We start from the raw sequence: 16,112 nt of genomic DNA, 5'->3' as shown, positions 1-16,112 counted from the left end.
TAGATGACATACTTTTGATGGGAAATGATATAGAACTCTTGGACAGCATTAAGGCCTACTTGAATAAGAGTTTTTCAATGAAGGACCTTGGAGAAGCTGCTTATATATTAGGCATCAAGATCTATAGAGATAGATCAAGACGCCTCATAGGTCTTTCACTAAGCACATACCTTGATAAGATATTGAAGAAGTTCAATATGGATCAGTCTAAGAAGGGGTTCTTGCCTGTGTTACAAGGTGTGAAATTGAGCTCAGCTCAATGTCCGACCACGGCAGAAGCTATAGAAGAGATGAGTGTCATCCCCTATGCCTCAGCCATAGGTTCTATTATGTATGCCATGCTGTGTACCAGACCTGATGTAAACCTTGTCGTGAGTTTGGTAGGTAGGTACCAAAGTAATCCCGGCAAGGAACACTGGACAGCGGTCAAGAATATCCTGAAGTACCTGAAAAGGACTAAGGAAATGTTTCTCGTTTATGGAGGTGACGAAGAGCTCGTCGTAAAGGGTTACGTTGATGCTAGCTTCGACACAGATCTGGATGACTCTAAGTCACAAACCGGATACGTGTATATTTTGAATGGTGGGGCAGTAAGCTGGTGCAGTTGCAAGCAGAGCGTCGTGGCGGGATCTACATGTGAAGCGGAGTACATGGCAGCCTCGGAGGTAGCGCATGAAGCAATTTGGGTGAAGGAGTTCATCACCGACCTAGGAGTCATACCCAATGAGTCAGGGCCGATCAAACTCTTCTGTGACAACACTGGAGCTATTGCACTTGCCAAGGAGCCCAGGTTTCACAAGAAGACCAGGCACATCAAGCGTCGCTTCAACTCCATTCGTGAAAATGTTCAAGATGGAGACATAGATATTTGTAAAGTGCATACGGACCTGAATGTAGCAGATCCGTTGACTAAACCTCTCCCTAGAGCAAAACATGATCAACACCAGAATTCCATGGGTGTTCGATTCATCACAATGTAACTAGATTATTGACTCTAGTGCAAGTGGGAGACTGTTGGAAATATGTCCTAGAGGCAATAATAAAAGCATTATTATTACTCCTTGTTCATGATAATTGTCTTTTATTCATGCTATAATTGTGTTATGCGGAAATCGTAATACATGTGTGAATAAATAGACACCAACATGTCCCTAGTAAGCCTCTAGTTGACTAGCTCGTTGATCAATAGATAGTCATGGTTTCCTGATGTCGGGGTGATCTAATTCCACGAACACCTATGGGGACCGAGCCCCTTTTGGTTCGGCAGGGGGGCGGAGAGTGCACAAAGAGCAGATCGAGGCGAAGCACGCGGTTGGTTTACCCAGGTTCGGGCCGCACGGATGCGTAAAACCCTACTCCTGCTTTGTGGTTGTATTGTGTTCTTGCCCAGGGGCGCGGAGTGCTACAGTACCTACCAGCTGCTGGCGAGGTCGAGCGTGAAGTGAGTCTCCTCCCCCTCTACGTTGTGCACGGTCCTCCTTTTATATGCTCAAGGGGTTACCGACAGGTGGCAACGTAGAAAGAAGGGCAAAAATGGAAAAGTGGTGGTTGGTACAGCTACTTGTACAGTGTATCATACCTAACCCTGACGGCAGGGGACAAAGGCATTAATTGCCCGTCTGTGTCGCCTAAATAGTGCAGAAAGGGACTGCTAGGGACACCACAGTTTGCCACGATGGCTATCCTGTCAGCGCCGCTTGCATGCCACTGCGCGCCGCTGGCTGCACAGCCTCCTGCCACGTACGCCAGGAAAGGTCCCAGGGCAACACGTTGGCGGATGTGCTGGAGCGCGGGCACGGAGTGGGGGGGGGCTTGCTGCAGCATGCGCCTTGCCGCGGTTGTTGTCTTGTCGCGTCCGGGAGCTTGTCGCTCACCGAGTCTTGCCGGGGCGCGTGGCGCGTCGTGGCAAGTTTCCTTGATAGGCCTTGGTTGGCCTTCCCAGCAAGCTCCTCTTGCCGGGGACTCGTATGCCTCGATTGGCCTTCCCGGCAAGCTCCTCCTGCCGGGGTCTTGGGTGCCTCGATTGGCCTTCCCGGCAAGCTCCTCTTGCCGGGGTCTCGTATGTCTTGGTTAAAACACTTTGTTCTTGAATGGCTCCAAAGGAACAAAAGAGGATCTTGGCGGTCGCCCGGCAAGCCTTGCCGCGGGGTGCTGCGACTGCCCGTGCACAAGTTCGGGATACTAGGGTACCCCTACTCTAGTACACCGACAGGAGCCCCCGGGCCTGGGCCATACACGGTGCCGAGCGCTGTTGGGCCAGGCCCAGAACAGTGCACGGGCACGCGCGGCCTGGGCCTCGCCGTATCCTTCTCCGCATCCACCGCGCCCTCCCCGAATGGCACGCGTCAATCGCGGCGTCGTGGGAGAGATCGTGGGGGTTTCTTTATTCTGGAAAGCGGAACGTCCGCCCCCATCCCCCCTTATAAGCAGGGGAAACAGGGGCAGTCCGCCCATTCGCCCATTGCCTCCAATCTCAGAAATCTCCGCCGCTCCCCCGCCTCCCCAAAGCCGAAAGAGAGGAGCACCTCGCCCCCATTGCCACCAGCACCACCAACGCCGTCGATCCCCTCCACCACCTCCGCGATGGCCCCGAAGGCCGACAAAGGGAAGGCCGTGAAGACGACCGAGGCGCAGCGGCTGACGGCGCTGCGGAAGGAGCGAGCCACCTTTCCCCCCAGGCTTGCCGCGAAGGAGCTGAAGGAGGACTATTATCTCCTCTGGGCGGCGGAGACGCGAGCGCATCCGCGCACGAAGGTACTTCCGGCCTCTGCTTGGAGAACAACCCCCAATGGCTATCCTTTCTTTGCTCCGTTCTTCTACTGCGGGCTCTGCCCGCCCTTTTCTGAGTTCTTCTGTGACATCATGAACACCTACGGGTTCCGCCTGCTTGATTTCACCCCCAACGCTGTCTTGACCATGGCAGTTTTCGCACATCTCTCCGAAAACTTTGTCGGAGTCCATCCCAACGTAGCTCTCTTCCGCCATTTCTTCATGCCTCGAGTAGAGAGAGGAGAAGCGCTATCTGGCGGAATCGCCTGGATCTCGAGGGCTGGCATGAAGGAATCTTATCTGGAGGGGGAGTTCCGCGGCAAGTGGGAGGAGTGGAGAGCCGACTAGTGTTGGATAGTTGAGGAGAACCCGCAAGCATTTACTACTCAGCGCCAAACCCCAGTAGCCCGCGCCAGCGATTGGAGCGACGTGGCCCCGGAGGACGCTAGGCTGAAGATTGCCGTCACTCGGATCCTGCGCCTCAGGCTTGCCGGGATCACTGTGGGCGCCGTCAAACAAGTAGAGGATGCCGCCGTAGCCGCCGAGGCCGCCAAGAGGGAGTTGGAGGCAAAGGTGGCGCAGCTGGAGGCGGACCTCAAGGCGAGCGACGAAGAACTTGCCGCGCTCAAGCTTGGGCGGGAGAAGGACGCCCACGATCGCTCGGAGCTGCAGGCGCGTCTTAGCGAGAAGGACCGAGAGTTGAACGCTGCCAAGGAGTCTGTCGCTGACCTTGAGTCAAAGCTGACGGCCCTGACCAAGACGCCGGACGCCGCCAAGGAGCAGGAGGCGGCCTTGAAGGAGGAGGTTCGGGCCGGCAAGGTGCTGCTGGCGGATGCTGGTGCTGCCCAGAAGATCTTCAGGGAGACCGTGGAGCACTGGACGGAGGGCCTTGTGAACGTCGCCGGGGACATCGACGGGGAGCTGGCGCAGCTGGGGATGGCGGAGTTCGGGTACTCCTCCGACACAAACCTCCAGCCCAGCGCCAAGCTCATCCTGTTCCTCAAGGGCGTGGCGACGGCTCTCCAGCGGCTCCGGGAAAGGATCCCAAAGCAACTGGCCGACGAGTCGCGCAAGATCTGCGCGGGGGCCCTCCAGAAAGTGTTGATGAAGGTGGCCTTCCGCAATCCGGGCCTCCGCCTCACCAACATCCTCAGGACCTTGCCGCCCGAAGCCGATCTGGAAGAGCTCAAGGCCCTTGTCGCACCCATTGTGGACAAGGTGAGCGGGATCAGGCGGATCGAAGGCGATCGCGCAGATTAGGCCGCCCGTTTCCTCTTCTTCCTTGTCACTGCTTATTCATGTTATGAAAAGAACTTATTAGAGCCGCATCAAGTTATCTTGTGATATATAACTTTATCTTTAGGCAATGATTGCAATGTTATTTCCTTTACTTGATCCTTTGCTTTGTATGTTTTTACCCTACGCTTTTAGGGAACTTGCCGGCGCAGGCGCCGTAGCCGCGAGCGCTGAGTGCGGAACGTCAGCAGCCTGCTGGCTGCGCCGCTACCGACAAGAAACCTTGTCGCAACTAGTCGCGACTCATTTAAGTTGTTGAGCGTACTCGAAACAAAGTAAGGGCGCGACTAGTGTAGCAACTAGCTGCAGCTCGCTTAAGTTGTTGAGCGGACTCGAAACAAAGTAAGGGCGCAACTAGTGTAGCAACTAGCTGCATCTTGCTTAAGTTGTTGAGCGGACTCGAAACAAAGTAAGGGCGCGACTAGCTACGAGTTGGTTCCTCCGCGCACAGGTTTTCCATACAAAGCACGGTCGTTCAAGGAAGATAACTTAAAAATTTAAAGAGACTGATTGCTCAAACTTTGGCAACTTAGCTTTTCTGTGGTTTGCTTCCCGGCTCTCGGCAATGCGCAACTTTCTTGAACGGCGCCTGGCCCGTACTACCGTCTTCTCCTCCCCCCCCCCCCCCCGGCAAACTTGTGGGCGAGGGAACCTTCTTTTCCTTGTGAAGAAAGAAAAGAGGGGAGAAAATAACAAGATATGGAGCCTTATAGCTCGTTATTGCTTACCGGGAGTAGGTGCTGCACAAAATGTCAGATGACATATGCAATAAATAGAAAGCACGAAACCGACAAGATGTGCAAAGCACGCTTTATTTATGCGCGGGGTCTGCGCCCGGCTTTGTACAAAGGATTACACGCAACAGCGGCAAGACTTTGTACAAGAGGTGGTTGCCGGAACGGGTTCCGGCAACCGCGCCTTACGGGTAAAACATCACGAAGATGTTAGAAGTTCCAGGAGTTGCTCACCGGAACGCCATCTTCGGTCTCAAGGCGGACAGCGCCAGGCCTAGTGACTCGTTTCACCCGGTAAGGGCCTTCCCACTTCGGCGTCAACTTGTTGGAATTCTTGGCGGACTGAACGCGCCGAAGAACAAAGTCGCCTTTCTCAAGACTTCTGGCGCAAAGCTTGCTGGTAGCGAGAGGCTCGCACAGCAGCCTGAAGACGGTCCTCCTCAAGGAGCAGCGCGTCGGCTTGCCGCAGCCGCTCTTGCTCAAGCTCATCATGAGCGAGCACTCGAGGCGACCCGTATACGAGTTCCGTGGGGAAACTGCCTCTGCCCCATAAACTGGAGCGAAAGGTGTCCGACCAGTGGTTTGGTTTAGCACATACCTGGTCGACCAGAGGTCCACCGGCAGCTTGCTCGTCGCCGCCCGTCCTTCCGCCGGCGTCTACCCCACCAGCCGTTTGCTCCGGCGGTGGTGGGTTCGTCGCGGACGGAGCGGCCGCCTCTGAAGCCTTCTTCTTCGGTGGCATGTCGATGAAGATGATGAAGAGTTTGCTTGCGTGAACGCCGGATCTGGTTCACACAACCTCAACGCAGCCCCTACCTGGCGCGCCAGAGATGTCGGGGTGATCTAATTCCACGAACACCTATGGGGACCGAGCCCCTTTTGGTTCGGCAGGGGGGCGGAGAGTGCACAAAGAGCAGATCGAGGCGAAGCACGCGGTCGGTTTACCCAGGTTCGGGCCGCACGGATGCGTAAAACCCTACTCCTGCTTTGTGGTTGTATTGTGTTCTTGCCCAGGGGCGTGGAGTGCTACAGTACCTACCAGCTGCTGGCGAGGTCGAGCGTGAAGTGAGTCTCCTCCCCCTCTACGTTGCGCACGGTCCTCCTTTTATATGCTCAAGGGGTTACCGACAGGTGGCAACGTAGAAAGAAGGGCAAAAATGGAAAAGTGGTGGTTGGTACAGCTACTTGTACAGTCTATCATACCTAACCCTGACGGCAGGGGACAAAGGCATTAATTGCCCGTTTGTGTCGCCCAAACAGTGTAGAAAGGGACTGCTAGGGACGCCACCGTTTGCCACGATGGCTATCCTGTCAGCGCCGCTTGCATGCCACTGCGTGCCGCTGGCTGCACAGCCTCCTGCCACGTATGCCAGGAAAGGTCCCAGGGCGACACGTTTGCAGATGTGCTGGAGCGCGGGCACGGAGTGGCGGGGGGGGCTTGCTGCGGCATGCGCCTTGCCGCGGTTGTTGTCTTGTCGCGTCCGGGAGCTTGTCGCTCACCGAGTCTTGCCGGGGCGCGTGGCGGCAAGTTTCCTTGATAGGCCTTGGTTGGCCTTCCCAGCAAGCTCCTCTTGCCGGGGACTTGTATGCCTCGATTGGCCTTCCCGGCAAGCTCCTCCTGCCGGGGTCTTGGGTGCCTCGATTGGCCTTCCCGGCAAGCTCCTCTTGCCGGGGTCTCGTATGTCTTGGTTAAAACACTTTGTTCTTGAATGGCTCCAAAGGAACAAAAGAGGATCTTGGTGGTCGCCTGGCAAGCCTTGGCGCGGGGTGCTGCGACTGCCCGTGCACAAGTTCGGGATACTAGGGTACCCCTACTCTAGTACACCGACACCTGACTATGGACATTGGATGTCATTGATAACGAGATCACATCATTAGGAGAATGATGTGATGGACAAGACCCAATCCTAAACATAGCACAAGATTGTATAGTTCGTTTGCTAGAGTTTTTCCAATGTCAAGTATCTTTTCCTTAGACCATGAGATCGTGTAACTCCCGGATACCGTAGGAGTGCTTTGGGTGTACCAAACATTACAACGTAACTGGGTGACTATAAAGGTATACTACGGGTATCTCCGAAAGTGTCTGTTGGGTTGACACGGATCAAGACTGGGATTTGTCACTCCGTATGACGGAGAGGTATCTCTGGGCCCACTCGGTAATGCATCATCACAATGAGCTCAAAGTGACCAAGTGTCTGGTCACGGGATCATGCATTATGGTACGAGTAAACTGACTTGCCGGTAACGAGATTGAACGAGGTATTGGGATACCGACGATCGAATCTCGGACAAGTAACGTACCGATTGACAAAGGGAATTGTATACGGGGTTGCTTGAATCCTCGACATCGTGGTTCATCCGATGAGATCATCGAGGAGCATGTGGGAGCCAACATGGGTATCCAGATGCCGCTGTTGGTTATTGACCGGAGAGCCATCTCGGTCATGTCTACATGTCTCCCGAACCCGTAGGGTCTACACACTTAAGGTTCGGTGATGCTAGGGTTGTAGGGATATGAATATGCAGTAACCCGAAAGTTGTTCGGAGTCCCGGATGAGATCCCGGACGTCACGAGGAGTTCCGGAATGGTCTGGAGGTAAAGAATTATATATATGAAGTGCAGTTTCGGCCATCGGGGGTCACCGGTATTGTACCGGGACCACCGGAAGGTTCCCGGGGGTCCACCGGGTGGGGCCACCCATCCCGGAGGGCCCCATGGGCTGAAGTGGGGAGGGGAACCAGCCCTTAGTGGGCTGGTGCGCCCCCCAAGGCCCACCCCTTGAGCCTAGGGTTGAAACCCTAGGGTGGGGGAGCTCCCCACTTGCCTTGGTGGAACTCCACCCCCCTTGGCCGCCGCCCCCCAAGGAGATTGGATCTCCTAGGGCCGGCGCCCCCCCTAGGCCCCCTATATATAGTGGGGGGGAGGGAGGGCTTCACACCTTAGCCCCTAGCGCCTCCCTCTCCCCTCCAACACCTCCTCCTCCTCCATAGAGCTCGGCGAAGCCCTGTCGAAGTACTGCATCTCCACCACCACCACGTCGTCGTGCTGCTGCTGGAGCCATCTTCCTCAACCTCTCCTTCCCCATTGCCAGATCAAGAAGGAGGAGACGTTACGCTGACCGTACGTGTGTTGAACGCGGAGGTGCCGTCCATTCGGCGCTAGGATCTCCGGTGATTTGGATCACGTCGAGTACGACTACCTCGTCCGCGTTCTTTGAACGCTTCCGCTCGCGATCTACAAAGGTATGTAGATGCATCCGATCACTCGTTGCTAGATGAACTCATAGATGGATCTTGGTGAAACCGTAGGAAATTGTTTGTTTTCTGCAACGTTCCCCAACAGTATCAATCTTGATCTATTTGCACAAATAATTGGTATAAGGGCCAGATGCACCAATAGAGCTCATAATGCACTGACACATGTCACTTGGGCCAACACGCACCATGCCCACATACAAGGAACAAATAAGCCTATAGGATCCACATGCACCGATAAACTACGTCTCGACATGCAACAACTTTTTGTAGTCACATTGCACGCACAGTTCATACCAAGACACGCCAATGGCCTGTCATGTAGCAATTTTCACGTGTTTTCACTAATCATGGTCTCTTTGGCCTCATGGATGCCATAAGGGCCAAATGCACCAATATTGACACGTTGCACTCAAACGTGCCACTTGGGACAACATGGATCATGGTTTCTTTACTAGCAAGGATCACATAAGCCATTATATAGTGTTGGTACCCTAGCTAATAACAACATATATCAACATTGGTCCTAGTTGCAGCTACATACGACCACTTATGCCACACATGGAGCGCAGCCTCGGTGCATGGTTTTTTTTGTGTGTGTCTGTGTCTGGATAAATGTCTTAAGGAGAGGCAAATTGGTTCTGTCGAACACACTGCATCAACCGAACTGGCTAGACCCTTTACCTCACACCCACATGGCCCTGGTTCGAATCCCCGTGAGGCAGTTGGAAATGCCAAAATTTTTCTATGGGACTGACACGTGGGGTTCCCTTGTCATCCACACAAACGCGCCAGCACATGTACCGCATTTGGCTAAGTGCACCTACTACTCCACATCATTTTCAACTTTCTTCTTCCCCTTCTCGACAAGCGCCGCTGCCGCCATCTCCAGACGACGCCTCTCTTCGCTGCCGGATCTGCGAGGCCGCTGCCAACTCCGGCAAGTAGGTGAGATCTCCCCTCATCCCCCTCGTGAATCTTCTTCCCTCCCCCAACCGCGTGCGTCTCCCTCCGGACGCGGATCTGATCCAGAAATTTTAATTGGTACATGCGGTAGATGATTTGTTGATGGATATGATGGTTCTTTCATAGATTGATGGATGTCGTAGTGTAGGATCTGAGTTGTACCAGGGAAAAGTGAGGCCCTATGCAAATCAAAATGCGGCCCTATGTGTGAAAAAATAAATCAAAATAATTCATCTATTCTTCACTATAGTATGTAGTACTGACATTTGATTGGATTGGATTGGGATTTATTAGGTAGATGATACTGGCATTGCCATTGTCATTGGCATTGCTTTTTTAGGTAGATGATAGTAAACAGATTTAATAGGTATTGCATTTTAGGTTATCGCTATGATTTATTATATGTATGATCTTTGTATTGTACTATGGTAGCGTACAATTCAACTTAGAGTTCAACATGTTCTGTGTAGAATGAAGGAAGCACCATGTGGACGGTGCAAGTCACGGTGCCGGACCAGCCTTTGTACTGCCACGCTGTTCGGCACCTACTTCCAGCCTACTTTTGTTTTGCAGCGGTAACAATTTATATGAACCTTCTGACAGTTCATTTTTTTCTATTTCCACTAATGCATTGTGTTTGTCATTTGTTTTTTTCTTGCACAGATCGTCCCATGCAATGTGAGATTGACATTCAATGAGCTCATCGGAGATACCGTGACCTTCGACGCTCTTGGGGGGCCGTACACTATGCAGGTCGATAAGGGGCGAACGATAACCCAGATTGGAGGAGATGAATGGGATCGTTTCATCGCCCGCTTCCGTCTTAGTGGGGGTGAACGGATCCTCTTCTCCTTAAGAGGAGAAAGGCCCAGGATTTCTGTTATCTATCTGAATTTGATTGCCGATAGTGAGGATGAAGTTCATGAGGAGGACGATGGTGAGGATTCAGATTGAACCCACTTGATGAAGCCCTCTATGCCGAAGGAGTGAGGCTGAGCGACGAGGAAACCAGCAACCTCTGGGACATGCTTCCGCTACGTGAAGACTACGTCGGGATGCCATTCGTGACCCACCTCACAAAGACGAATGTTAAACAGCATCTCATGGTATGTTACTTAGTGTGGTAATTACATGATATGCATGCTTAATTAGTGTAGTAGTTGATATGATATGCATGTTGTAGTACTGTGATGATATGCCTAGTGTAGAATTCATTTAGTGCAGAATTTTATGGTATGCATGTGTTGTAGTAATGCGATATATGCTTATGTAGTGTAGCAATATGCGATGATATGCTTAGTGTACGTAGTATATAATCTAATGATATGCTTAATTTCTGTAGTAATTTGATGATTAGCGTGTAGTGTAGTGATGTGACATATGTTTCTTGAAGTGTATGGTTTGTTGATAATTGCACGTGACATGCTCATATATCATATCAACTATTTTCAAAAATTACCTAAGAGGTTATCTGATAGTTGTGGCATCGAGCCGGATGAAGAAGGCATGGCTGTTGGACTACGCCTTACCAGAACGGGCTCCATCACCATCTGTGCCTATGCAGTGGACACGGACGGTCACACTATCTTCAACCGGGCGGGGTGGAAGAAGTTCCTTCATGGAAAGAATCTTCCGGTAGGTCAGGGCATTCTACTCACTGTTGCGAATACCCGTCGCCGTGACTTGAGGATGATGATCACCATCAACCTCGTTTAGAACTGGCTGGGCCATGTTTCGATGTGAAATGAACTTGGTATGTTAGCTCTTGTTTTAGAGTACTTGCCGTGTATTACCGTACCTAGCTATATATATATATATATATATCTAGGTTCAGTAAATGGGCCATGTATCGATGTGAAATGAACTTGTTATGTTTGGGGCTTGCTTTGCTGTTGCCACAGCGGTTATTTGTGACTTCCTTGAACTTGAATCTGTGTTGAAATGTTATTGGATGCTTGGTGCTATTGCTTTATAGTATAAAGCTGGGGGCGTTGGGGGACCTTTTTAGTAGGTTTGGTTAATGGAGTTTAGCTCTTATTGTACTTATTGTTTTCTTTTCCATACAATTCTGAACCCAAACTACACATGGCACAACCTTCTGTGATTAGTTCCTTTGATAACTAGTACTCCCTCTATAAACTAACATAAGAGCGTTTAGATTACTAAAATAGTGATCTAAACGCTATTATATTAGTTTACGGAGGGAGTATTGAAGAGCAGCCACAGAGTTCCATTCACAATTTACTTGAATTTTTTTTATGAATAAACAAAATAGGAAGCTAGCAAACTTATTTAACAAGATAAGCAAACTATGTACTTGATTACATAAGCAAACTTGTTCAACCCTGACAAACTGGACATAAACAAACAGGTTCAACTATGACACACATGACATATACAAGCTGGTTTAACCCAAGAAAACAAACTACAAATTTCAAACAACAAGATAAAGGACAAGCACAAGCGTAAGCAACACGAAGGCAGATTTTGATGTCTCCTCATCCCTCATAGTGGCAGTGGTAGTAGGGGTCCTCTTCCTGCTCTTTTGAAATTTCCAGACCTCTTTTGATGTTGTTGATTATCTTCCACGACTTGTAGGTGGCGTACGCATCTATTGCTGCATACTCGATGAAGTAATCTGGCAGTGGGCTGACCCCCCACATTTTATGGTCTGCCTGCTTGTCGATCTTGTTCTCATCTTGCTGTAGAATGGGTGGATGACGCTGGCTGTAACATCAGCAAAGGAGTCATACGGTTTTCCGTTGTATGGAACTCTCCAGTTGCGCTGAATGTCGATGTGCTTGTTGGGGTTTATCTCCAAACCAGACATCTTCAACCTGTCCATGTCATTTTTAATGCTTAAACCGGCAAAGGTGAACAACTTCTCCTCCCGTAGGAACTCTTTGAGGCGCGTTGGCCTGCTAGGGGAGAGACAAGTGATGAATACATGGGGTACTAGTGTTTATTTTCAAGATTTAATCATCTGTTTTTTACGGTTTACAAGTGAATAATACATGGAGTAGATGCTTATACAGTATAAGTCATGGATGAATGTAGTTCAGAAACTAGTACACAAAGTTCTGAAATTAAAATCACGTACACCATGTTATTTTTCTTTTTAGAATATATAGTTGAGTCAATGATCTATTTGCTTTCTTAGTGCTAGTTTAGTTTTATTTTGTTGAATAAAATAACATATACCTCTGCTTCACCAAGTTCTTAAGTTTTTTTGGTGGTGAAAATAACACCAGACCAAGTTCAGAAACTACTTCACTACATCAAGTTCAGAAACTAGACTAATGAATCAAGATGAGAAACTACACCGGTACATCATGCTAACAAATTAATCTTGTGCAACAATTTCAGATACTATTCAAGTGCACCAGGTTCAAAATATATTCTAGTGCATCTACTCTGAGGAACTGCACTAGTGCATCCATTTTCACAAACTACACTAGTACATCTAGTATGAAACTAGTCTAATGAAATTTCAAGGGAGCAGTATTGATGAATGGAAGAGGGTGAATGAGTAGGATTTTTCACCATTTTGTGGCTGCAGGAATGTGGTACACGAGGCAGAGACCCTCCACGCAGAACTGCAGAACTGCTGCCATCTGTGGAGGTTCATCATCTTTGGTAAACTCCACATCAACACCGATGATGTGGGGATACGAGCCGCATGCGCTCCTCCTGATCCAAAAGATCATCTCGTCGGCCTTGTCTGGTTCGCTGGTGCAGACGACCTCCGCCGTCTCCTTGCCGTGGAGCTCAACCCCTTTGAGGGTTACGGTGTACTCGCGCTTCTGACCGGGAACGTGAACGACGTCGAGGTTGCCGCTCTGGTCAGACGTCTGGCCACAATGATGCTTGGCAGACGCTTCCTCCGCCATTGCCCTCCTCCCACGACTGCGGGCTTCGAAGAGAGATGTTTGTGGGTTGTTTGTAGAAGAGATGGAAGCGGCAATGGAGGTTCTCGGAATGAGGCAGCGATGTAGTTGATTTGGGGCTTTTTCACGCCTGGGATGGGGACGTGGGGGAGGTGGTTCGTGTGTAGGACGTGGGGGTAGTGGTGGTGGGGCGCAGTTGCAATCCGACATGGCAACCGCGCTCTGTGCACTGCTGGGTGCGCGTGCATCTGAGTTTAGTCCCACCACGGGCCTGCATCCTGGCCCATATCACTGGGTTTGTTGTCGTATGCGGGCCGTGGTGTGCGAAATATCATGTTAGGTAGGTGGGCTTTTTTTCTATAAAATCTTTTTTTGCCTATGTGACATGTTGACTTATACTAAAATAACACTTCCTTTTTTAGGTACACATGTCTTATGTGAAAAGTTTAAGTTTGATAACAATTAAAAACATTTAAAACCTTGCCACATTGGCTTTCTTGGACATGTGTAAAAAGTTTAAGTTTGAAAACAATTGAAAAACATGTAAAACCTTGCATCATTAAATTTTAATTTTAAAATAAATTTGAAATATTGCAGTTAATTTGTAGACCATCTCTAAATAAAACCAAATTTGTTTTAGATTGTCACATACATGTGACAAACATTGTTATTTACAGATCATGTGTGCAAAAACTGAGGTGATTTAGATGTGGTCGAAAAAAGGTGATTTTTTTAACCACTTCCATATCACCTAAAATTTATTCTACATGCTCAAATAGATGAGCCAAACATGTCTATGAAAGAAATTTGAAAAAAACGTATCCTACAATGCCCGCTTAAGGTGTAGACCGTTGTTTTGATCAGTCAGTCTACAAGGCAGAATAAATTCAAAACAAATTATAAAATTATAAAACATTGAAAACCTAGCTATGTTTGTGCAACATATCAAGTGTGCAAAATTAGAGATGATTTAGAGGAGGTCAAAAAAATCACGCTAAAACACGAGGGGCCATTTGGTCTCACTTAAGCCAGTTTTTGTATAAAATGTGATTTTTTCCACCACCTCCAAATCATCACAAATTTGTTCTACATTCTTAAATAGATGTGCCTAGCATGTCTATGAGATAAATTTGGAAAAAATGTATTCTACAATGCCCGCTTAAGGTGTAGACCGTTGTTTTGATCAGTCAGTCTACCGGACAGAATAAATTCAAAAAAAATTAAACAATTATAAAACCTTGAAAACCTAGCTATGTTTTTGCAACATATCAAGTGTGCAAAATTATAGGTGATTTAGAGAAGATCAAAAAATCATGGTTAAACACGAGGGACCATTTGGTCTCACTTAAGCCAGTTTTTGTAGAAAATGTGATTTTTTACACCACCTCCAAATCACCCCAAATTTGTTATAGATGCTCAAATAGATGTGCCAAGCATGTCTATGAAATAAATTTGGAAAAAATGTATCCTACAATGCCTGCTTAAGGTGTAGACCGATGTTTTGATCAGTCAGTCTACAAGGCAGAATAAATTCAAAAAAATTAAAAAAATTATAAAACCTTGAAAATCTAGCTATGTTTGTGCAACATATCAAGTGTGCAAAATTATAGGTGATTTAGAGAAGGTCGAAAAAATCACGCTTAAACACGAGGGACCATGTTCTCTCACTTGAGCCATTTTTTGTAGAAAATGTGATTTTTTTTCCACCACCTCCAAATCACCCCAAATTTGTTCTAGATGCTCAAATAGATGTGCCAAGCATGTCTATGAAAGAAATTTGAAAAAACATGTATCCTACAATGCCCGCTTAAGGTGTAGACCGATGTTTCGATCAGTTAGTCTACAGGGCAGAATAAATTCAAAAAAATAAAAAATTATAAAACATTGAAATCCTAGCTATGTTTGTGCAACATATCAAGTGTGCAAAATTAGAGGTGATTTAGAGGAGGTTGAAAAAAATCACGGTTTAATTTGTGTGTGTGGGGGGGGGGGGGGGGGTAGACCTCCTGAGAGCCATTTACTGGTCATTTTCATTCCGTATATGTGTAAACATTCCAAATTTTGTCCAACATGAAAAGCATATTATGCGTGCATGCTCTATGTGGTCAAGGGATGCGATGCAGCAAAATTGGGATCATTAGTGCATGTATACGCAAGTAGGGTCTCTGAAACGCACTTTTCGGGGATAGCCTGTCACCACCCCGAGAGCACTAGCTCGGTTTCTCACCTGTATGAAACCAACCCAACATTTCAGGATGACAAGTCATGGCCATGTTAGGGCTACTTGCCATGTTTCAACCATCTTCAACAAATTTTGAAAGTTTCGTCACATGCGGGATTTTTTCGGTCATTAGTACAATGTGGACCATTTTTAACATTTATTGCAAGTTTTGTCACGTATGGCATTTTTCGGGCATATGCGACATGAAAAAACCATTTTTAATACTTAAAAGACAAGGACTATATTTTCTAGATTTTTTGGGATATCATTGTGATATTATTGAAATCTCACATAACTCTCGCGGCCCACCCCTCCCTAAATCCCGCGATTACAGCGCCTCATTCTAACCACCCGGCCGTGCCATCCGCAGCTCCCACGACTGCTGCAAGATCATATCGGAGACGCCGGGATCACACGGATTACAGGAGTCTCCGGCCAACGCCCAACTCCATGAGGGGTCGGACTTCGGTGTTCTTCTCGCCGCTCCCTCCGTTTATCATTGCCGCCGTCTACCGCGCTATAGGGGCACTTCTAGTTTGCGACACACTGTCCGCGGCCATCAACTCGGCGCCGCTGTCTCCGAGAGAAGGTATTTCCTGATCGTAGCTTTTTTTAATCATTGTCGTCCGCTCCTTTAGTAGTTGAACCCTCATAGGTTTGGCACAACTTCACGTGGTTAAGCAATTGGATACCCTTGTTAAACTGCGCTTATTTTATGCACGACCAACTAGGTTGTGTGCTTAAAGTCATAAGTGGATCATATGTTAAATGACCCACTTAATTTTTTTAATATTAGTTGACTGCTAATTTTGTTATACATCTTTTAATTATTGTCTTCAGATTAATTGACCCGGTTTTCATCATTGCATACAAGCCAGCAATGTCAGTTTCAGATAAAAGTATTTGTAACAGAGAAAAGCCTCGAAGAACTCAAACTAAAATTTGACAGCAAGACCGTAGGCAAACAAATGTTTTTGTTAT

At 48.4% G+C, this 16,112-nt stretch overlaps 1 protein-coding gene across 1 annotated transcript; it reads right to left on the bottom strand.

Annotated features, from left to right (window-relative positions):
* Window positions 1–11,521: 11,521 nt before the first annotated feature.
* Window positions 11,522–12,913, bottom strand: LOC147974167 (uncharacterized). The gene is made up of 2 exons (XM_087524937.1): window positions 12,567–12,913; window positions 11,522–11,750 (listed from the first exon to the last, which is right to left on the bottom strand). Exons 1-2 carry the CDS (start codon window positions 12,911–12,913, stop codon window positions 11,522–11,524), a joined length of 576 nt encoding a protein of 191 aa, XP_087381063.1.
* Window positions 12,914–16,112: the final 3,199 nt, after the last annotated feature.

This window comes from Triticum urartu, chromosome 5A (assembly GCF_056163025.1).
Source record: "Triticum urartu cultivar PI428250 chromosome 5A, HENAU_Tu73, whole genome shotgun sequence".
NCBI classification, from domain to species: domain Eukaryota; kingdom Viridiplantae; phylum Streptophyta; class Magnoliopsida; order Poales; family Poaceae; genus Triticum; species Triticum urartu.
This window is presented reverse-complemented; position numbering and strand designations above follow the sequence as displayed.

Excerpts from the sequence above, each read along its gene's own strand:
- LOC147974167 (XM_087524937.1), bottom strand. The coding sequence starts at position 12,913 with ATGGCGGAGGAAGCGTCTGCCAAGCATCATTGTGGCCAGACGTCTGAC. Across the intron at positions 11,751-12,566 it reads ATTCCTGCAGCCACAAAATG|CCAGCGTCATCCACCCATTC; the intron begins GTGAAAAATCCT and ends CTGATGTTACAG.